A 25,261-nucleotide genomic window follows, 5' to 3' on the forward strand; every position below is an offset into this window, starting at 1 on the left:
ACGCTCCCTTACCAAAAGCAGAATGTAACATTTGTCACAGCCTTGTTCAGGCCATCAGATAACATGGAATAAGTTGTCCAATAAAAAAAACGCAGAAAAGCACCATGATGTTACAACGTAAGGGTAAAAAATATGGTAATCAGGGCTTGACATTAATTTTTTTGCTAACCGGCCACAGTGTCAAGTTGTTTTCAAAGTTACTGGCCACTCAGCATTTTCCCTGGCAACAATTTTGTGGCTGGTAGAATATTTTATATGACAAAGTTTATGCGCATTGCGTTGACCAAACACTGGGTACAGGGAGTGCTCATGGGAGTTGTAGTTTCATAGTGTCAAATTTTTGCATTGTTTATCATTTCGCATGACTAAAGAAAACTACAATTAAAAAGTAATATTCAAGTGGTAATGTCTGTCTTACCGGCCATAGCTGTGAAAGATCAAGCTCTGGTGGTAATCATTTAGTACTCAATACATTTGGGCTGCTTCTTCATGATAAAATCTAAATCATGATTATTTCGGTCAAAACTGAGATCACGGTAAGTTACATGATTACTCACTGAATTAAAGTTTTAAAGGCTGCACCGCTGTAGATTCTTGCAATCACCCATCACCATGGCATCTCACAGCTAAATATACAAAACCACTGTGAGCTATAAAACACAATTTCCACAGTAAGGTATCATTTCCTGACTCGGGTCATTTCTAATGGCAACAGTCACACTTAATAGCATTTGCTGAATTTTTGTATCACTGTAGCCGCATTTAAAACAGGAAACAGCTCGCTGTTGTAGGAGCTAGCCTATTGTTAACATACCTACTTATAAAACGTTCAGCGGAAGGAATAAAGTGGCAAATAAATCCAAGTACATATTTCAGTTGCACAGAAAAGGTTCTAATGCTCTACTTAACATGTCAGTGTGGTGAAATGTGACATGACTCTTGAAGTGTGTGAGTGCATGTTTAATAACATATTAAAAGCTTTCTATTTACACTTTAAATTGAGAATGGTATCATTAGACTGTCTAGGGTATATTAAGCTTTACTGCTCACTTCTCTTTATTTCATATGGGAAATAAAAGTTCTGTTTTAAAAATAGACTTTTTACTTTTCAATCATTAAAGAAGCATACCTACCAAGAGCAAAGTTACTGAAACAAGAATTAATAAAAAAGAGCAGGATCAGCGCAAAAGGGCGCAAAAATGAAAAGTAATATTGAAAGAATAACACATGAATGAAATTAAGAGTTCAGGTATCTGATAATGCCAAAACATTTTGCTTTAGTTGATTTCACGTCGTTCACCACGTAAATGGTTACTTTGGGCAAAGCCTCATACAACACAGCATACTATAAATGATGCTAGATAGAAGATGTATCACAAATGACAAAAATGCTTGCTACTATTGACAATGAAACTCAAAGTCAGATCTATTCTGCATGGTATTTAGTTTTGTGATTTTAAGATGTTCAAACTAAAAGGATTTTAGCAAATGACAAAAAACATTGCGAGAAATCATCCACACACACACACTCATGATTCACAGTCCTCTGTCAATCAAACACAAGGGGGGAAACTGTGACACCAGATGCCAGGTGTTTGAACAGCTAAATCTGGAGTCTAATGACAGAAATATACGTTTATATTTTCAACATCGAAGCATGGATCCCAGGCGTTGATATTTGTTATTCTAACAGTTATATTTTGGTTGCTTCTGTCTGTCAGGTGTCATCAGCGCTCCCGTTTTCTCAACCTGCTTGATTAACTGGACCGCAGAAGTGCTGAAAGAGCACCATGGCAACCTCTTCACAAGTGTTAGCAGTAATTGTTTCCTTTCCCCTATCCTTCTATATTTAGCCGGAACCCACTGTGTGGGTTTACAGGTTATTAGTTCAATCAAGGGCAAAAGCAGGTTGAGGTGGAGCTGGAGCGTGAGGCGGGCTGCGCTGGGCTTCGGGTGGGAGCAGTTGTGGAGGTGGGAGTGGGGGGATGAGTTTGCGGCAGGTGTCTGATCTCCCCTGAGACTCTGCCTCAACAGTAATTATCTTCATCAGCACTCTGGAGACAGCAGTTAAATACCAACACACACAAACAACCCTTACACACACACGGGCAGTTAGCCTCAAAGACAGAAAAACTAAAAACAAGCTTAAACAAAGATGTTTAGGTATTGCAGCTGTATACATTTGTGTGTTTAATTTAAATTATTTATGAAAAAAATACATGTATTTAAGAGTTAAGTGTTTTTATGCACAGTAAAATTATGTAAACACAAACTTATTCTGGATGTGATTAAATCGCGATAAAGTAATTATTTAGCATGTCGTATTTAATAAATCAATCCATCAGTAGCTTAAGTCTGAATTAAAAAGTATCCTTTCAAAACCGTGGTTACAGAGAAGCAATAAAAGCATCCCGACATCAACACAAAACCCAATTTCTTAACTTTCCCCATGAACAGTCAAGTCAATATTTTTAAACTCGGAGAATGAAACACATTACAGAGTCTGCAATACTTTTGGTGAGAGTTTTGCTTACGGCAAGCTTGAAGCAAAAACCGTGACATTATGCAGTGATTGTTAAATGTCAAAGAATGACACTTCAAGGTAAAATAAACTGGAATTCCCCAATTCGTCTTCCAAGTCATTCTGTGTAAAATCTAGGGATGCACCGGAATGAAAATTCTTGGCCGAAGCCAAATAAAAAAGGAAACACTTGGCCGAAGGCTGAACACCGAACATGGCTTCTTCGTATTTGTTTTTAGTAATTTTTTCACTATTGCATAAACTGAATGGTCAAAATACTTTTTATATTTTGTCTTGCAATACAATATAACTTCAAATAAAATTGAGCAAATCAAGTAGGCCAAATTAAAAACGAGCCCTCTCACTTCTTGAATAGCATATATTAGACCTATGACTAACTGCTGAAAGAATGTACTGTAATCCTACAACAAAATACTTCATTAAAAACTGTCATTCAACATTATAAACTAAAAAAAGCTGCATACACAACACAGCGGCATAAAGCCACAACACAACGGCATAAAGCCACAACACAGCGGCATAAAGCCACAACACAGCGGCATAAAGCCACAACACAGTGGCATAAAGCCACAACACAGCGGCATAAAGCCACAACACAGTGGCATAAAGCCACAACACAGCGGCATAAAGCCACAACACAACGGCATAAAGCCACAACACAGTGGCATAAAGCCACAACACAGCGGCATAAAGCCACAACACAGTGGCATAAAGCCACAACACAGCGGCATAAAGCCACAACACAACGGCATAAAGCCACAACACAGTGGCATAAAGCCACAACACAGCGGCATAAAGCCACAACACAGTGGCATAAAGCCACAACACAGCGGCATAAAGCCACAACACAACGGCATAAAGCCACAACACAACGGAATAAAGCCACAACACAACGGAATAAAGCCACAACACAGCGGCATAAAGCCACAACACAGCGGCATAAAGCCACAACACAGCGGCATAAAGCCACAACACAGCGGCATAAAGCCACAACACAACGGCATAAAGCCACAACACAACGGCATAAAGCCACAACACAACGGCATAAAGCCACAACACAACGGCATAAAGCCACAACACAACGGCATAAAGCCACAACACAACGGAATCGAGTCACAGATATTCGGTGCATCCCTAGTAAAATCTGTTCAATGCTTAAAACAGTGCTGAGAGTTTTATCATCTCATCATTCAGCAACTCAACTATGGCATTGTAGATATAAGCTTTAATAGCCTTAGGAATATAGTAATTACTTTACTGTCTCATGTAATTAATTAACACAATCACTAAAGCAGCTTTACAGAATATCGTGCCTTAATGTCTTAACGCCCCCAGTGAGCAAGCCAAGGCAAATAACTGAGGCAAATAAAAACTCCCTAAGATATAAGAATAGTTCAGCAGTGTATCGGCGTTCTGCTCCTTAGATATGTTCTACCTGCCTTTTTTTAAACATAAGGACCGGTTCTGTGTAAGCAGCCCACCCTTAATTGTTTAAACCACAATGGATTAGAAATTTATAGATGCAATCCATTGATGAATTTATATTTCCATTGCTCTTCAAAAGATAAAACTGCATTTAATTGTGCATTGCATGCAATTTTTATACTTGACGGTTAAAATGAATTGACGTCTAATTTAAAGTTTCTGACATTTCTGCATTCTGTTCCTATCCTTCCAACAAACATTATGCTGAACAGATTTTTTTAAAGTACACACAGAATTTGTATTAGTCATTATCATTTTGAACATTACTAAGACTGTAACAAGACTGTATTAAAGGTACAGAATATCATTTTTAAAATATTAGTCACCAATTAAAAAAAAAAATTATACATTGGCCTTTGCAAAAATAAAGAATATTGTATACATTTTTACCATATCTCACGGCTAGCAAAGCAAGGCGAAACTTTATGCTTTAAGGACGTTACAATTGAAAAAAAATAGATTTTTAGGTCAGCAACTAGGTCAACAAACAAAGATAGATTACAGGTTCACAGACAACGCCAGAAAGCACAAAATGAGAATGATAAACTATATCAGAATGATCCAGAGAGTCACTGTACACAGACAATGGTTTGGACCTCCTCAGAGACATTGTGATATTCAGGTTAATAGTAATGAGGGCTGCAGAGAGCTATCGATTATTTTAGTAATCGAGTATTCTACTAATTATTCCATCGATTAATCGAGTTTTCGGATAATAAGCACTTTTTCTTTATTAAAGAGCAATACTACATTTACAAGAGAAAATAAGACACGTCTCTTGAAATGAACAACTAATTTGTTTCCTTTTTAGAAAAAGTAACATTTATTGCTGATTATATGCATTTTATTGTAATGTAATGTATTGCATACATTAATATCTGTGAATCCTAAACCCATTTAGTACATTCCATTGCCATATTCCACTCAACATGCAATATAACACAAATATACAAATATACAAATATATATATATATATAATATAGCAAGGTTGTGGGTTCGATCACCGGGGATTGCACATACGTATGTATAAATGTATAGGATAATCCAACGCAAGTTGCTTTGGATAAAAGCGTCTGCCAGATGCATAAATGAAAATGAAACATTTCTTAAGCATGATGCACCTAGTTTACCAAAATTTGTTTTGATTTTATTTTTTGTATTAAATAGTAATGTATTTGTTTTAACCAGACTTTAAGTCGTAAGACTTAAGTAAAATGTTCTTAAATAAGCTTATCAATGTTGATAATTAATTAAAGTCACACAGAAACAAGCAAAACGACAAACGCATTTCATGCATACAAGCAGCACTGTTTAACTCCTAAACTGTATCGCATGCGTGCTACGCTGGTAAATACATATATGCCGCACTGTACAGCCCTGTTAGGTGCGAATGTGTTTAAACAGCCACAAAGACCGCTTTCAGCCTTTGGACATAACACATATTGTAAAAATTATGGGTTGTGCGCTAGTCACACAGGATAAACTTTGCGGGCTAAATTCCTAAAAGTTTGGTTTAAAGATAAGGAACGTAGCAAGCACAGTGTTCACTCACCATTCTCAAGTAGGGATGCAGTGATTACCGAATTTTACTATTAACCAACCGTGCTTAAAAACGACATGGTTAATTAAAAAAAAAGGATCGGTTACACCGTAGGTTTCTGTTGGAACTTGCACAAAATGACAAGTGTAACAAAGTTACACCAGCAGTGCAGCAGCTGTTGCAGAGAGATCAAACAGCCAATCTTACATGTACATTCACAATCGAGGCTGTAGCGGTGACAGTTGGGCTTTCCAGTGCAACGTAAACAAACTGTTCAAAGTTTGCAGTGAACTAAAACATGAAGGGTAACAAAGGTCATGTGATCACTGCGCGCTAGCTCTTAAAGGGACAGCAGCATAATAAACATCTGATCACCGTTTTAATGCTCAACAAGCATCAAAGAATGAAGACAAAACACAGTCACTGCTCCTGACTGATCAACGTTAAAAACTTTAATATGGTTTGATCTAGATTTCATTCATACTGTGAAGACAATGAAGAGTTATTTTACATTTCACTCCTTTATTCAGTTTCTGTACCTGCAAACACCAGTTAGACCACTCCAGTTTAGCTTGTGACCCTTTCCGAGCAGGACAGCCTTGGCGTATGACTAAGCCAAGTGATTTATTACTATAAAAAAATGAAAATGACTGTGGGGGTCGGTGCCAAGGTGGACAAAAGATGTAATCGGTAGGCGGGTGGACACCATGTATCAGTCTGTATCATGACCTGATGATTCAGCATTTAATAAGTTCCCGCTGTTAACATGATCGCGTAGATGCATCACGCGAGCATACACAACATGTACGTTAATATATATAGCTTCACATAAATTGTTGCTGATAGATCACGATTGCTGCTTCACTACACATAGAGGGAGATGATAAGAATAGAAAGAAGAAAATAAAAGAAAAAACTTTCGATATTGGCATTTTAAAATATAAATTTGACTCAGTCATGTGACTGAGCACGTGAAAAATGCATTTTCCGAGTTCGCAGGATTACAAACTCGCGCCTACACCGTGATTTTTTGTTCCTTATGAGAAACAATTACCATCCGAACAGGGCTTAGTAAGAGTTGATGCTTTCCATTACACTCAACAGAAAAACATTTATTCAGGTTTGGAACTACTTGAGGGAGAGTATATGACGACAGTGAATAAAGAAAGTTCATCTCTTGAGCCATCTAGACCAACCCAACAATTCTGAAGCAACCTAATTTAGTGACCTAAACAAAAACATTTGCTTTTCTTTTAGGTTTGTTTCCTTTATTAGCATTGAAAAGAATTGCATCTCCGGATCCTTTGGGATGCCAGATGTCTCTTAAGGACGTGGTGGCCCACAGCAGATCTTGACTTATCGGTTGTCCTCACACAAAGGTGAGAGGACAGAGGAAAGCTGTGGCAGCAGTTGAATCAAATTCTGCAGGCTAGCAGATGCTCCGCAAGGCCCCTACAACAACTTTGGAAAGTCTGGGACAAAGTTAAGGGGGTACACGAGGTTGTGGAGCCTTTATATTTGTCATCAGGTCTCATTCAATGACTAAAAAAAGAGCAGTCTAATGATTTATACAGCACTAAACGCAGGAACTCATTTTACTGCATTTTTTTAATCTTAAGGATTAAAAACCTAAGTAATTAATATGTCAGCAATACTCTAATGACAAAAACAGCCAAATGATCCACAGGGATGGGCTGATCTCTTATAATCCAACTGGATATAAAGGTGATTCCCGCAAACTTCAGAGGTAAGGGTTAAAAACCATAGTGTGTACACTCCAAAGTGCTGGAGAGGGTGCTGCAGCTCTTGAATGTAATAGACTTCTGGCTGACTCATTACTCTCATAACCCTATTCAGATACCAGACCTGCTTCTCATTAATTTTGACAGCTAGTAAAATCAGCCCATTGAAATGAATTGCGCACAGAGGCTGTTTGTACAAAATGATGCTGAGTGGAGTCAGGAAGAAGTAAACACAGAGCCAAATCATTTCTGCCAGAATTTTAAATATCCTCATCTAAAGGTAAATATGATACAAGGCATTTTCCTGAAACAGTATGGGCAAGTCTTTTAACAAATCTGCAGTGTGACATATTGCAGATTGGATCAATTCACTGGATTGTGTAAAGTATGCTATGATGTTACTGGAATAAAAAATGTTTTTCCATCGCCTTACATTACATTAACCGAAGTTATTGAAGAGGCAGAGAACGTTATTAGAATGTGTTTGCTTAACTACATATCTTCATACTAATTTATGCAGATTTCCTAATCAGATTCGAAGAATAATTAGAGTGGTTTGCCAGATGCAGTTCATATAGGGTGCTGGTCTTCAAAAACAGCCAGACAGAGAGTAAGGGAACAGGGTGAATTCAGGCTGATTGGGATATTTCCAATCTCTCCAGACAAAAGCACTCAAAAATGTGTGTCATGACATGCTCAGTTCTTTGTACTTGAAAAACAGACTTATGTATTGTACTTTTATATAAAATAGAGATTTTAGAGCACTTAACCCCACTCCTACCCTTAACCTACCCACCTCCCAACGATTAAAAAACACGCAACAAGCAAATAGAAGTCACCCACTGGCATTTATTAAAACTAGGGCTGCACGATTTGAGGAAAATGTTACATTGCGATTATGGAGGTAAAAATTGCGATGTGCGATTGCGACTACGGTCAACTTGGTTGATATCAAGGAAAATGCACACACAGATAACTGAAAATGCTGAAATTTGTATTTCTCAACTGAGATAAATTATTAAGATATTAACTTAAAAAATATCTATATTCTCAACAGTACAGGTAAATGAAACAAATAAAACATAAATACGGATGTACACAGTTTTAGGAAAATAATCCCAACAAACGGACATTGAACTCTTCTGAAAAAGAAAATGGATATAAATGTGTGGTTCACTCTGTTAAACCTAAACCTTTGTTTCTGATATCCTGAAACGAAAATATCGCCAAATAACAGGAGGTAGCATTTTTTCTGGGCACTAGTTTAGTGTCGGTCTGCTCTGCATCCATTTCGCCCCGTTCTGATGACGTTTCTCCACCTTCATACATGCGTGTACACTTTGATCTCAAAGTTGACATGCTCTTTTGAATATTTTAGTATATACAGCATTTGTAATATCCAAAGAAAATCATGAGGGAGGAGTAATATTAATGAACAAAATAAAAATCAGGAAAAATGGAGATACCATGGGCATGTTCAAGCTCAAACCGGTGCGCAACGTTTTGCTACGGTTTCCGGGAACGAGACATTTCGTGGAAACGGTTTGCAACGGTGTGTAAATGGCTTTGAGATACGTTTTCTCTTGTTTGCTGGAGGTGGGGTCAAGAATGTCAGCCCAATCAGCAGCAACATGTATATAACCCATGCGGTTTTAAAGAGACACCTCCCACAATGGGTCCAGGTGAAGTCCTTTAAATGTGTCCGCTGCAGCTCGGTATACGCAACAATTAATAGCCTTTATCAGGCTCCGAAAATTCTTCAAAAAGAACACAGAGAATGTCCTTCTCAGCTGCCATTGTTCTAATTTTGCATCATCACAACAGGGTGTTCAACCGCACCACCGTTTACATTTAAAAAACGTTGTGCAATATTTTGTCGGGGCTGAACGCATCCCAGGTTTCCGCCTGACAGCAACAATGTACAGGGTGAACAATTCAAATATAAATATATACATAAACAGATAAACTACAGTAGTCAAACTCAATACTTGGTAGATGACTAGTTATTTGGCCAGCATTTGATGCAAAGTTATAAAATAAACAGTCACATAAGGGCTGCAACAATTTCTCGAGTAACTCAAGTAATTTGAATAGAAAAAATCATTGAGGCATCGAAGCTTTGTTTAATCCTTTTAACTACAGTACACACAGAGCACCGCGTTTCCCCACAGACCATTATTACTGACACACAGCCCGCAAAACTCTGGACATGTTATGTAAACCCAGAAGAAGCTGCAGAATAAATTACAGAAAAATATACCCGTTTTCATTTCTGCTCTGACAACCGCGAGACTGCTACAAACCGTGTAAGTGTGTGTGTGTGTGTGTGTGTGTGTGTGTGTTAAAATGGTGAGAGAACATTGTGCTTGGTACGTTCTTTATCTTTTAAACGAACTTTTAGGACTTTAGCCAGCAAAGTTTATCCTGTCTGACTAGCTCGCGTCACAGTATTATGTCCAAAGGCTGAAAGCGGTCTTTGTGGTTGTTTAAACACATGCACACCTAACAGGGCTGTCCAGTGCGACACATAACTTTATGCATTTACCAGTGTAGTCTGCATGCGATACAGTTTGGCAGGTGCACTAAACAGAGCCGCTTGTTTGTGTGACGTTCACTTGTTGTTGTGCCTGTTTCTATGTGACTTTATGGCACACCGCTATTTTACTTAGTTTTAGTCTATTTTGCGAGTGAAACTTGTTGTCCGGCTGCATTGAGTCCATATAAGTAGATGCAGACTTGTGGATGTTGAATCCTGTTATTTAAACATACCATCTGGCTGTTCTGCGTGTCTGAGTGAATAAACGGCACAGGTGTACGTGCGACGTTATATCTGAGGACATGAACACATGAATTTCATCTCCAGAGTTGATCTGAGATTTCATTTCAGAACTTTTTACTGAGGGAAGCTTACACACATGAAAAAATAAGAGTCTTCTAACGACCTGACAAAATAAAAGACTGGTAAGTTTTATGTGGACAAAAATATAACTATTTAAAAGTAAAAAAAAGCAACTAAAATCAAATTAGAAAAAATGAATGCATCATGCATAAGCTGAGGTTAGTTGTTTACCTTTTAAATGATTCTTTCCTTTTTTATTCATGTTTCTTATTTATATATTTGTACTATATTGCATTTTGAATGTAATATGGCAATGGAATGTACTAAATGGGATATTTTTTAGTATGTCTGTTTCTTCACTCAAACAATCGAATGTTCGTGAAATAAACTCGCACAGCAACTCTTGAGGTGACGTTCACGTGTTCATGTCTTCATACAGCGCAGACGCATACACATTCATGAGCATCACACGTTTACTATGTAAAAGACCGCAAGAAAGAAATTAACTATGGTTGGGCTGACGTTTTTATCCAAAGTGACTTACATCGCATTATACTATATAGATGTGTTTCTAAGTATGTGCAATCCCCTGGGATCGAACCCACAACCTTGCTAACGTTGCTAGCGCCATGCTCAAACCACTGAACCACAGGAAAGCATGTTTATGCATCTGCAACGGCAGTGACTCTCACTGCTCTGTGCCTGTCTGCGGAGCTCACACAGTATAAAGAGGACACACAGTTTGTGCAGACCCACCTGACTTTATAACTGTACAAAGAAGAGATGCATCAGCACAGCCCGAGTTGTATGAAGAAGACTCGTGTCTGCGCAGCCGCTTTTAATAAAGGAGCCGTGTTTCTGCGCAGCCGCGTTGTATAAAGACACGCCTCACTCTATAGCGCCACAGGCGATGTCATCCCCAAATTCAACATCTAAGAGCCAGAGAGCACCGTCAAGTCAATGGAGATGACGTTCAGTCCCACTAACATTATCATGACTTGGACACAACTCGGCTTTATCAGAAGGACAGAAGGAGTGGATAAGGAACACAACTGCCTTCTTCAGTGAGAAATATTGCCTTAAAACTAGCTTATTCACGGATGGATATTTACAAATCTGTATTAACAAATCCAATTCTTCGGGGAGAGGAAGAGAAGTTTAGGAGAGCTCAATCACAGAGATGTTCTGAGCCGGGCTTAAAACCAGAGCTTCTCTGGAGGTCTTTCAAAGGTCACTTCTGTTTCATTGTGAATAATCCATGTGGATAGTGAAAACATTAAAACACTGAGATCATTTTTCACGCCATATCTATTACAGTAACCTTTTCAATTGGATGTATCCTCATATAATCACTGCATCATTTACATACAAAAATTTATGCACTCTCATTTTGCCATATATCAAAGGCTGCTTTAAAAAAACTTGAAACCAGACAGATAGGACGGGTGAATCACAAAAATACAGCTAACCTTGGTTGTAAACCTAAGCATCACAGCACACTCATCCCTAAAATTTGATTCATTGGAAAGTTGTCCCATGGTCAACAATGATATTGACTCATGAACATCACATTGACAAATTATGAGAGGAGCAGTTTAAGGTTTAAAGGTGCAGTAAGCCTTCAACATTCAACATATTCTACTTGCTTTAAAAATCTGAAATACTTTAAAAAATAATAAAACAGCCTGTGTATGTAATACTTTAATAATGAAATCAAGTAATTCCGTTCTTTATTTAGACAAAATAAACATGCATATAAGTGTTTCAAGTAAAATTCAGTAATGAAGTACATTTGTAGAGCAGTAATAATGGTAAAATCTTAACGTTGCCCATCTCTGCTGTTCTGCACATTATTGAAAATACTGAGCTGAAGCTCGACTATTAAATCCCAAATATATATATATCTTTTTTTGCTGATAGCCCTAGTCTGTTCTGTGTGTGTGCTGAAAAAACTGTCTAAATGAGGAAAAAGAAGGTGGATTGCACTGATCCACACAACACCATAAAGGCTAATTCACACTGATCCAACAAAAGTTTCATGAATCAGTGTGAATTAGTCTTAACACTCTCATAGCCGGAAATGTGGGGCGTATACGTATCATGTAGGGATGCTCCGATCCACCTTTTTTGCTTCCGATACCGATTCCGATACCTGAGATTCAGTATTGGCCGATACCGAGTACCGATCCGATACTAAGGTAAAAAATGTAAAGTGCACAATTACTTAATAAACTATGTGCATTGCTGTGCAAGACATTAGGCTCGACTTAACATAAATTTCCTGACCCCGTAAAACAAAATAACAAACTAATGATTCAAAAATGTAGTAAATAGTTTATTAAACCAGCACCGGTGCAAAACAAATGAAAAATAACACAAAAGTGTTCACTATCTTTGGACAAAAGACATTCAAAATTAAGGTGCAAATTAAGCAGCTGAATAAAACAACAGCTTCACTAGCTTGATAAACGGGTATAAATAAATGGAAACAAAATCTCTTAATAATTTTTAAGAAAGTGCAAAAATAATTTAAAAATCAATTCGCAATAAAGCAGCTGAAATTGAGCAAAAAAAGTAATAGCTTTACTGCTTTAGATATTCAAAATAACATGAATCAGATCTTTTTAATGCTTTAGTCACTAAAGCAAAGTCCACTTAACTAAACTAAAGTTTTAGTTTAACATCCAACACAGAAACATATGAATAAAACGCTAGCTTCCCTAGCTTAGTCAAACTGCTCATGTTTGTTGCATTTAACGTGGCATTTTGTGGCACAAAATTCTCATCCAACCAGTGTGTGGTTAAACTTAAAAGCGACACGTCGCAGATCCAGATAACTGTTGTAAAACTCACCGCATTGACATCTTTAACTTTTTCGGATATGTGTTTGCAGACTTTTCGGTACAGTTCAAGGTAGAGATAAATATCAGATAAATATTTACGCTTCGGCGTGTACTGCGGCTCCAGGTGGTTTATAAGGAGTCTGAAGCCATTATTCGCAACGACGGACAGCGGTTGCCCATCCATAACAATGAAAGCGGTGGAACTTATTGGCGTAGCTGTTGTAAAATAACTCCAAATGACAGATATTTTGGCTCGCTCCATGCTGTTCGCTGCTATATGTTCACTTGTTCACGTGCACTACGTACAGAGCACGTTGCTAGCGTATGATGTCGCACGTTGCTAGCGTATGATGTCGCACGTTGCTAGCGTATGATGTCGCACGTTGCTAGCGTATGATGTCGCACGTTGCGCAATGCACAGCCGCCCACGAGAGAGTTTAAGCGCCGGTGTCTCCATGAACTTTTACATCGTCTAGCACAAATTTTATGTCAGATCGGGTATCGGTGACAAATTGCACCGATACCCGATCTAGAATTTTATTACGTATCGACGCCGATACCCGATACGAATATCGGATCGGAGCATCCCTAGTATCATGACGGCAAAGGAGAGAGTGAGCAAGCGAGAAACTTGTAGAAAGACAGGAGAAATGGCTGATAAACCCAAAAAGAAAAGGTCAGAGGAACATAACTGTAAAAAGATGTGTAACGAACAAGGACTCCGATTAATATGTGAATCCCTTTAAAACGGAGAGAAGTTAGTGATATTGATGCAGAGATTGGTTTGTTTCAGTTTGATATCTGAGTAACAGTTTTGTTATTTCACAGATCTAAGACATGCAGATATTGTTGTAGTTCAATGTGGAGTGTCATATATCTAGAGCTGGTTTGCTGCTTGTGTCCTATTCACATATTGGTTAATTTGCAGTGCTTTCATTTCAAAGGAGGAGTAATAAAGGTAGGAGTGTGTTTCTTTTGCATAGAAGTGTGTTTATTGGGTGTGAATTTCAAATATCCACACACAGCGCTCCTCAGAAACTGCTTACCAACAGTCAGAGAGCAGCTGTCTCCAAGGGTTAAAATCTGCATTACCAGTCATAGTTCTGCCATAAACCCTTTGAAATGACTGTTCTTAATTAGCACCTCCAAATGGCCTCACATTTAATTATCTTGCAGAATCCTTCAGGGGCATCGTGATTTAAAACATCTACACATTTTTCCATTCCTGATTGTAACCAATTGGTTTGCTTTCTTCAGAATTGATAGCAGCCATTAAACCTGCGTAATACAGCAAATATTATAAAGCCAGCCCCTTAACAATACAGTGGTGTCTGCGAGTGTTTATTATACTGTAAGGTCATCTCAGATATACCAAAGCCTTGATAACAAGTATATTTGTCCTCTACAAAACGACTGAAACATCATGGCAGTAAACATTTGAATTATAAAAGTCCCGAAAAGTCAAGCCCCATTGCTCAATAAACACACCAAAAACACAGAGGTGGAAATAAACCCAGAAATGGCCATACAGGAAGAGGGTGGGAGTCCCCTACTCTTGGTACCTTGTTAGGCTGCTTCACATACAACAGCTTTAAGAACTGAAATTATATCGTGAAGGAGTTTTTTCGGGCCACCAGACAGGCTTCAGGTTTAATGAAAGGAAATGACATGTGTGCTTATTGAAACAAATGGGGAAATGTTTTAATTCGGAACATCAATATTCACGCTAGGTCAGTGTTGCATAATAAGGCAATTATTAAATTAGCTGGTGCCGTAGAAATGGTTGAGTAAAGTCATTTGTGCCCTTTGAGCGCTCTCTGATTTTGTTTTAAAGCCGGTATTAGCGTCTGACTTTTCAGCAAGGCTAGCACTGGATGAGCGACAGCCTTTTGACAAGTTGACAAGAGACCACCGTTATGCCGTGGCGCGTGTCAGCAGAGCATGTTGACGGATTTAGATCGTACAGATTTGCATCATGGGATACGCTTTTTGCTTAATCTCCTGAAGACGGTGACAGGCTGAAGGTGAAGGCAAGTCTCTACAGATATGAAATAGTTAGCAATTAGCATATTTAATGAGGAACATCATGCAGAGCTAATAAAGAAGGAGGTCAACAAGGGCAAATAGGAGTAAACAGACAAACATAATACAACAAAAATGTAAAATTCAGCGAAATTTAGTTTCAACCCCACTCAAACAAACCTGCCTATAACTTTCAAGGAATCCTGTAGACCTTGACTAGTCTGTATTGAGTACTGAGTCTTGTGTTTTTGAGAAGTTTTAGAGCTAAATACTGCCGGAAAGTGGCCTTCACACTGTAAAAAGTGAAGATGGGTGTTTGTTGGAAAGCTAAAACTATAAGTCTACGTTTTCTCTTTTGCATTCCGAAATGTAACTCAGAATTGTAGACTTTTTCAACTTCATCAGAAATTCTTGATTACTCAAATTTATCACAATAAAACCTGTTATAGCAGAAATTCTGTCCCCACTGGATGCGGCACGACAACGCCTCGTTCTTCTTTTTTTTATTGTAGCATCGCGCTGGACGCGTGCGGTGTAGATGGATGTATTAAGTTTTGGTGTTGGGAGCATGTGTCTTAATTCATTTTAACTGGATATGTTATCTTTCCGTCTATCAAACTACATGACAGACGTAATCTTTCCGTCTGTCAATATCTTAACTTGTGAGGACAGAACGCTCAAGGCTGAGAGGATTTCAGCGTAACACGTTTGCTAATTTGTTAATGTATTTCTCACCCAAAACAATGATGTAGGTCTCCAATCTCATGTTTAACGTTATCTTCATTTGCCCAGCTGCTTTGTCTAGGAAAAATGTTAAGGCTTGAATGAAAAATGTGTTTCAAAGACTGTACAGGTTTTACAATCATGATGTTTTGTTGTAGATATCTGTATTTACACATCTCATTTATAAGAAAACCGTTTAGGACCACTTTTTTCTCTCCTCAGGACCTAAAGCTTTTTAATGGAAAACTTTTGCGATAACTTCAGGAATTTAAGAGCATGATCATTTGTTGTCAATTATTGATTTCAATTGTTAACAATTGTTCAATTGTTAAGATATCAATGTTATAAAAGAATACCTTTACCATTAGCTCGTATTCACAGGGAGGGTCACAGAAATTACTTAAGTTGGGACTGAACATGAAAATGATCCGCTTTTCTATCACATATTTGTAAAATCTAATTTTTTATGTTTTCCTGTGATAAAGTCCTGAAGACCATCTAATTGTCAGCATATTCTATTTTGATTTATTTTTCAGAAATATGTGTATTTTTTAGTTGTGATGGCAAAAGACAATTGAAATTATTGTTTTTATATACAACCCCAAAACAGAAAAAGTTGGGACATTGTGTAAAATGTAAATAAAAACAAAATGTAATAATCTGCAAATCGCATAAACTCATATTTAGTTGCCAAACGGGTACAGACAACATATCAAATGTTGAAAAAGGAAAAAAAATCTATTTCATGGAAAATGTAGGCACATTTGTAATGTGATGCCTGCAACACCTTTCAAAAAAAGTTGGGACGGAGGGTAGATTTTGGGCTATAATGAGGTAAAACATTTTTTAACAATGTGATTTGAAATAGGTGATGTCAACAAGTGATTGTAGTCATGATTTGGTATAAAACCAGCACCCAGGAAAGGCCTAGTCCTTTAGCAGCAAAGATGGGCCGAGGATCACCAGTTTGCCAAGAAACACGTGAGAAAATTATTGAAAAGTTTAAAAAAAGTATTTCTCAAAGACAGATAGGAAGAGATTTGAATATTTCGTACTCTACAGTATTCAACATCATTAAAAGATTCAAGGAATCTGGTGCAATTTCAGTGCATAAAGGCCAAGGGCGCAAGCCTACGCTGAACTCCCGTGACCTCCGTGCCCTAAAACGGCACGGTATCAAGAATCGTCATTCTTCCATAGCTGATATAACCACATGGGCTCAGAATTACTTTGACAAACCTTTGTCAAGCAGCACAATACGAAACTACATCCACAAATGCCACTTCAAACTTTACTGTGCCAAAAGGAAGCCTTATCTTAACAGTGTCCATAAGCGCCGTCGACGTGTCTGGGCTCGGAGACATCTAGAATGGACCATGACACAGTGGAAACGTGTATTATGGTCAGATGAATCAGTTTTTGAGGTTTTTTTTGGAAAAAATGGACGTCGGGTGATCCGGACCAAAGTTGAAAAGGACCATCCAGACTGTTATCAGCAACAAGTACCGAAACCAGGGTCTGTCATGGTCTTGGGTTGCGTCAGTGCCACTGGCAAGGGTAACATGCACTTCTGTGATGGCACCATTAATGCTGAGAAATACATAAAGATTTTAGAGCAACAAATGCTGCCTTCAAGACGATGCCTCTTCCAGGGACGGCCATGCATATTTCAACAGGATAATGCAAAGCCACATTCTGCACGCCTTACAAAGGCATGGCTGCGAAAGAACAGGGTGCGGGTGCTGGACTGGCCTGCCTGCAGTCCTGATCTGTCTCAAATAGAAAATGTGTGGCGCATTTTGAAGCGTAAAATGCGACAACGAAGACCTCATATTGTTGCACACCTCAAGACATGTTTACAGGAAGAATGGGACAAAATTCCACCTGAAACATTAAATCACTTGGTGTCTTCTGTCCCAAGACGTCTTTTGAGTGTTGTGAAAGGAAATGGCAATGTAACAAAGTGGTAAATGTTTTACTGTCCCAACTTTTTTTGGAATATGTTGCAAGACTCAAAGTGCATATATGTGTTTATTTTGAAGAGACAATAAAATTAATCTTGTAAAACATCAGACAAAGGTTAGTCTAAAGTTTCTAAGTGCAATACACACCAAAAAGTGTTTTCAAATCACTGTTTTCAGTTTTAATTTTAATTTAAGACTTTGTCCCAACTTTTTCTGTTTTGGGGTTGTACTTTATTGCCCGTCAAGATATAGGTTTGTATGTGTATGTCTTGTACGCATTTGTAATTGTATGTCCAGATTAAGAAAAATACTGACAGTCTATGAATAAATGAATGAATGAATTAATGTTAATAAATATTTATAAAGCAATTTAAAACTTATGATAACATTAATTAGCATTTTCAGGAAAATAAATAATTCACAAATTATTAAATACATTTTTTACTTTTAAGTAATATTTGGTTTGGAATTATAAGGTTTTTACTTGCAGGTAATGAAATATAATGATTTGAGAAAAATGTATATGTTTAAGTTGAAATGCAGTAAAATTAAGTTAGATTCATGCAAATTGTGTGGTTTGAATGAACACAAACAATTTCAGTGCAACTGACCTAGTAAAATTAAATTGGAAAACATTTTTTTTTTAGGTGTTACCAATTGAAATAGTTTTTTTAAGTTGAACCAACTGTTCATTTCTTACAGTGCAATATACCCTAAAATGGGCCCTTCGGGCATTTGAAAGAACACATGACAAGAAAAGAAATATCCGATTAAAAAAACTTTTCAACTTTTCCTCAACTTCCATTGACACAGCCATCACAACTTTTAATTTTCTGTAACACTAAATTCAGCCTCATCATAATCATCATTACAGAAGAATTATCCCAAATGGAGCGGAATATGTGGCCCACAGGAGCATTCGAAGGAGGAACGTCTCCTTGAGAACATTGCCAAAAGTCTTTTGAATGATCGCTGCCTTCCTAAATTATTGAAAACGTCTAAACAGCCCTCACGAGTAACAGAAATGGCTATTAACCTTGGTGAAACGATATTTAAATCCAGTTACGGCAAACTTGCTCTACTGTATCCCTGGCGGCCAGGAAATGTAAATGTGTTCTTGCTGTGGACAGATGGGAGAAACGCATGCTGTTTGAAGTTCCTGCACCAGAGTCGCCCCGGTTTAAAATATTCAGCACGCCGCCCTATCCCAGAGACTCCACTGCTCTTGTTTCAGCACTCCAGTAGCGCTTCTCAAGCTGCCACGCGTTAATGTGAGGCCAACGAGCTTTGACGCCTTTAGTCCTTGCGTAAATATTTTGCGAACGCAGCCACAAACGTTCCTTTAACTTCTGGAGACGCAGCTGTGAGAGTTGTGATGAGGAAAACAGCTTTTGGATTATCTCTACTTCCAGACAGGAATGTCTGAGGCCTCTGGCATTATCGAACATCGTCTGTCTCAAATACATCTCCTTTTTGTGGGTATTGTCGAAGACAAGCCATCTCTAATTTTTAAAGTGTCACAATAGATGAGACTGAATTGGTGCGATATGTGTCTGAGCGGCACTACATCTGATTGGCCAATCACTGCTGCTTATCTCTGTGGTAAAAAGTCCAATAAAGCGGACATCGTAAAAGCTCAGGCACACTGGTAGAGGAATTCTGAGTGCAAAGGTTTGTGACGACTGATAGCTTCAACGTACACTGTCACTAATTGAATAAAAAGATCATTGATCAATGTCAGCAGCTGGCAGACAGCCAGACTCCTAAAGAGAAAGACAAATATGGACGTGATCCAAACGTGGAAAGTCCAAACTGAAAGAAAACGGGTGCCCTAATCTACATATCATTAACGTCTGAAGAACATCATGACATCGGTTTTTAAAAGACTAGCTTCTTAAATTAAAGTGACCTTCACACAATCTTCAGGCCTTTATAGATCATCTTTATGAATAACTTTTGTAATCTTCATCTTCATGCTTTAAACATCTAATACCATAAAGATGTCACTTCTGATAGAAAACAAGCCTTAAAAAAGACATTGCCATAAAGATAGTATAAGTGCACTTGGCACTATGTACCATCTCATTAGAGCAGGACCCTATCTCAGATGGATGAGGCTTGTACCAAGTTGCAGCAGGTTGCATCTCATTATACCACCGAAATGAAAATATATGCTATCTAAGCACTCTGCATGCACTACTACTCCGAATCTTACGGCAGCGTGGACTGCACTGAGTAATGAAGAGATGCCCTATTTACTGAATTGGTGTTCATCCAATGTCATTTTCCTATGTAAAAATCTCTCTACAAGACTTTAAAACCCCAGCTAATGGATTTAACTAATAATTATATACATCAAATGTACCAGAGATTAAGAAATTGAATGAATTTTATTATTTGGCAGTTTAATATGGAAGTAATATGAACTACTGTGATGTATTTTGGGTACTGAATAAAAAAAATCATTGATTATTGTGTTGAAAGGTGATTATTATGCAGCCAGTAATGTACAGTAATTACACTCTTGCTTGTATAAGGGTGATCATTTGGTCTGCACGTTATTTTTTTACACCTCAAAAATTGTAGAGGTTTGGATTATTCGGATTCTATAATTGAACAAATACCCTGCATGTAAACATGTATTTACATTTGAACTACTCCTTGGTTATACCACTGACTTTACTAAAGAAGAATACAAGGAGAACTTCTCAAAGAGAGTCTATCCTCTGGAACAGATTTATTATTTAGGAAAACCAGTCAGGATGAAAACAGAACATAAGACACCATTCAATGACCTACTTGAAACTTTCTGTTCAACTCTCCAACTGTCCAAATGACTGAATATCCATTGAAACTAAATGGTTGATCTACTTTGTGCTGTTGTCCCATATGAAAGTGCAATTTTCCTTTAAAAAAGCTTGGCACATGAAGAAATGATTTAGAATCTTAATATAAACAACCGCAACGTACATCACCGCACTTATGTATTTGGATTTTTTTGAAACAGGAGTACATAAACATATAAATCGTTGATTATCATAATTTACTGTATTATGGTTATGTATAATAAAAGCTAACTACATTGGCTACGAAAACAAGAGTTAAGAGTTATTTATATTCGTAAATAATTTAAAAAGTAAAAATATATTATCCGTATTTAGCTAAATCAAGCAGGAATGCAAATCCCAAATCGCGAGCACCCATATTTCGGAGACAAGAGAATAGCGTCTTCTGCTTCAAAATGTTCAAATTATTTGAATCAAAATGATCAACACAAAAATACCAATACAAAGAATACCAATACAAAGCGAGCGCTGAAATAAACTTGATCGCTTAGCGACTTTTAAAACACGGCTATGCAGCACCTGCGCAATGAAGAAGTAAAATAGCAAGCTGCAGGCACAGTAGTACGCCTATAGAAATGCTAGTTTGTGATTTATTATGTGTTTAACATAAGAATATGAGACAAGAATATGTTCAGCCCGCTCCCTGAAAAATGGTATTCGGACCATCCTTAATCACCTCATGGAGGTTAACTAGTTACAAGGGCTTCTCGATTATGACACAAATCATAATGACGATTATTTTGGCCAATATTGAGATCCCGATTATTTAACACGATTACTCATAAAAGCAGTTTAAAAGCAATGTAAAGAAATAGCACTGCTTAACCACTGTAAAGGAAAGGTGTGCGCTGTGGATTTATACTACAAGAAAAGAGAGGATCCTTGCAAAATGAAATGCGGCACAATAATCGTTTACCTCGATTATATTGTTTTTGTAATTGATGAAGGCCAAAATTTACGATTACGATTAAGTGCACAGCCCTTCTATTTACTTCAGTATTCCCCTTGCTATTGAACACTCTTGCTTGCTGTAAATAAATCATGGCTGACTGTAAATAGTGTGTTTGTACAATGGCATTAAAATATTTTTAAATGATGTCACATATGTAAGGGTTAATCCACAGCTAGTCGTGCATTAAAGTTCGTTTTAATGCACGATGTTGAGGTGAAGATCCGCCCGCCCCAAAGCAGAAACTAAGATTTTGTCAAATTTGTTAAAGCATTCTGACTAAACAATTGCAAGAGCATTGATGAAAAAAAGCACACAAAAGCTACAACGACAGCTGGTTCCTGAGCTTCTAGTTTGAGTCTAAGGTAAATATTAGAATCGACCTTTAAACCTTTGTCTCACACAGATAGCAAATGCCATTGACCAGCTCAGCAAGAGTTTCATCACTGATGGGGTCAAAGGTTGATAGATGGACATGATTCTGGCCTATTGCTCCCTGACAGCCTGAACAGAGGACACAACTCAAGGTGAAACAATAATTACATAAAAAGACCAGAATAGCCACCAACAGACAGCTTAATTCAGAAAATCAACTCATGGGTATAATCTTGAAAAAAAAACTTTACAATACAACTATAAATATTATAGGATCCGGTTAAATTCATCTCAAATTCAACGTAATCTAATTTCAATTGTATAAATCCGTGTAATTTATATGCTTATTATAAGTGTGACAGAGACAGAGCAATTTTGGGATAGCAATCCCAAAAGCAGAATGATCGTTAATGCATCATCAAATTACGTGAAACTACCATCGCTATCAATCCTCAAACACTGAAACGATATCTGACAGCTCTGTGCAGGAGAAAGCATCATGTCAGCAGCTTCAAACTAACAGAAAGCGACAGTGTCACGCCGTTTTTCTTTCACTCGTTTGTCAAAACACGTGCTGTATGGTTAAATCTAAAATCAGCGCAGTGTTACCTTATTTCTGTTCACAAACAGATGTTTTGTACTTGCTCCTCGGAGTCCTCTCACTACAGTCTTACAAGCCATGGATGCCGCCATCTTGAACCGGAAGAGAGTCCTGAAGCGCTGACACGTGTGTTGAGCGAGAGCGAGTGACGTTTATAGATCTGTGTTACAGGTCTTGAGAAACCTGTTTTGTCAATATTACAAAAGGGTTGAACTTACATTCTTAAACTTATCTGCTTTGTGGACAATAGGTTATTTAACTAACACAATAAATAACTATTAAAACATGATAACATAATAAAAAACACGATTTTTGAAAAACTTAGTTTTCTCGGATCTAAACTCTACATATATAAATATATGGCACTTTTTATGTTTAAAAAATCGCATGCAGTTCTTCGTGAAAACATAAAATATAAATGTAAATATTGTAAAGTTGGCCTATACGTGCAGAGCGATGTGTGTATAAGTGGATAATACTTTTTTATAATAATTTATTAATAGTTTATGATTTATTTATGTATAATCTAACAATCTCAAATATATATATATATATATATATATATATATATATATATATATATATATATATATTAGCAACAAAATGTGTTTCTGTTATTTATATTGTTGTTAATAATCTATTAAATAAAGAAAATATAGATAGGCATATGTGGGGTGTAAGCAGTGCTTATTCCGTATCTCCTGTGTTTGTTTAGGCTATGTTCAGTACTTTATCTTGATTTCACATACTATGCGATCCTGAATGCTTTTATAATTTCTCCATTAATCAGGGTGGGATGTGTCCACACCACTCATGAAAAAAAGACCTAACTATCATAAATCTTTCTTTAGATTGACTAAGATCCAGCCCAGTTGTTGTCTAGTCTGACACAACTAGATAAAACACGATCAACACAGAATCAAGATCATTTTATTATGAGGAATGCCATCGCAGAGGCTTGATAAACTATATATTGTGTCCTTAATGTTGGCGGTGCGTTCCCTAAGTGCAAAGGACGTTTCGTTGAGACACATTGACGCACATGCAGTATAGCTTTTCACACTCACTCTCTATTCTCAAAAGCACTCAATACTTTCTGACATCATGAAAGGGCAGCAAGGGCAAAATGATCATAAAAGCCGGTGATTATGAAAGAGAGACATTTGCTTCGGACTAATCTGTCAGCAGAAACCCATTCAGAGAGGATGATGAACCACTGAGAACCTAGGAGAATCTCTCTCTCTCTCTCTCTCTAACACAAACACACACTCTTTTTCACGTTTTATTCGCATAAACAAGCCTCTGACCCTTTTCACAGATTGTGATCATGTATTTTCACACATTTGAATACACGTTTTGTTATATTTTTATAACACGTTGTTATATATACTTAGTCTCTAATTGCAGTTGAGGAAGCTACAGTAAATTTGATGTCTTCTTCTCTTCTGACAGCTGAAATTCATCATTCTGTATTTTTTGCTCTTTTGGAAAGTCGTGGGAAAAGCAGATTTGTCTTTTGAAGCAAAACACACACAAAAAATCTATTTGAAACAATGTTGTTAATCAAACAGCGTCGGTACCTGTTTAGTTTTGTGTCTAATAGAAGTGAATGGGTACTGCCATTGTTTGGTTACCAACATTCTTTAAAATATCTTCTTTTGTGTTCTGCAGAAGAACAAAAGTCATACTGGTTCGAAATAACAAGAATATTATTTTTGGGTGAAATCATTTTTGGGCACGCATCTATTTTAATTGTGTTGCATATTATTTTACCTTTCACCCATTTTAAGCAGCCATCGTCTGCAAAGCAGAGTTGCAGCCTATGCACAATATTTCAATCTGTCGTCCAAGCTGTCTTTCTGAGGGAGGATGTTGGTTTGTCATGCTATAAGAGCTGTAATATGGTAATGATGCTGACCTGAACTTGGATGTTTAATAAAGGGCGGGGATTCTTCTCAGCTCACTGAACAAAGCTTTTTGCTTTTCATACTGAATTGATATGCAGGCTTTATCCAAACATTTATGCTTCGGTCATATTTTTTTCCATAATAGTGTTTTGTATTTAAATTTGTGTCTCAGTTGCCGTATGTGTTCTTCATCTCCAATCATAAACGTGCAGCATTTTTTAGTACAGTGGTCAGAATACATGAATGTCATTTATTGTTTCAGCATATTTTTCACTATTTTTTGCCATGCTAAAGGAATAGTTCACCCAAAAAAAGAAAATCCTGACAGTATTTACTCTCCTCGTGTAATAGTAAACCATAAAACGTTCTGTATTCTGGAAAATCTAACAAAAAGGAAACAAGACAAATGTATTTAATTTTACAAGAGTTTTGACAGTTAACCCCAAAAATGGTGATATTGTTTAAGAAAGTAAGGTACACTCTTAAAAATAAAGGTGCTTTACTATGTCGTAGAACAAAGTTTTTCCATAAAGAACCCTTATCATCCGAAGAACATTTCTGTTTCACAAAAGGTTATTTGGGTAAAACAAGGTTATTCAGATTATAAAAAGGTAAGAATGGGATGGTTCTTTAAAGAACCTGAATGGTTCTTTGTGGAACCAAAATGGTCCTTCTATGGCATCAATATAAAGAACATAAGCACCTTAATTTTTAGTGAATGTAGAATGACAACATTTTTATTTCTTTCATTCAATTTGATCATGTAAGTCAGTATTCCAGCACAGAATCAATTTCAAGTCCACTTCATCCAAACCCCCTTTTTCATTTTTACTTTGAGAGCCGTCCAAGAATCCTACTTTCAGGAGAGAATATGTTTTGTCC

The 25,261-nt window shown here is 37.2% G+C and overlaps 1 protein-coding gene across 1 annotated transcript in view; it reads right to left on the bottom strand.

Annotated features, from left to right (window-relative positions):
• The window catches only part of suclg2 (succinate-CoA ligase GDP-forming subunit beta), a 103,039-nt gene extending 80,405 nt beyond the window's left edge, over positions 1-22,634 (bottom strand). Inside the window, exon 1 of the mRNA XM_079483690.1 lies at positions 22,481-22,634. Within this exon, the coding sequence (XP_079339816.1) occupies positions 22,481-22,564 (84 nt within the window). The 5' untranslated portion in view covers positions 22,565-22,634. The remainder of the gene's footprint in view (positions 1-22,480) is intronic.
• Positions 22,635-25,261: the final 2,627 nt, after the last annotated feature.

Source organism: Barbatula barbatula (assembly GCF_947034865.1).
Source record: "Barbatula barbatula genome assembly, chromosome: 20".
Classification (NCBI taxonomy): domain Eukaryota; kingdom Metazoa; phylum Chordata; class Actinopteri; order Cypriniformes; family Nemacheilidae; genus Barbatula; species Barbatula barbatula.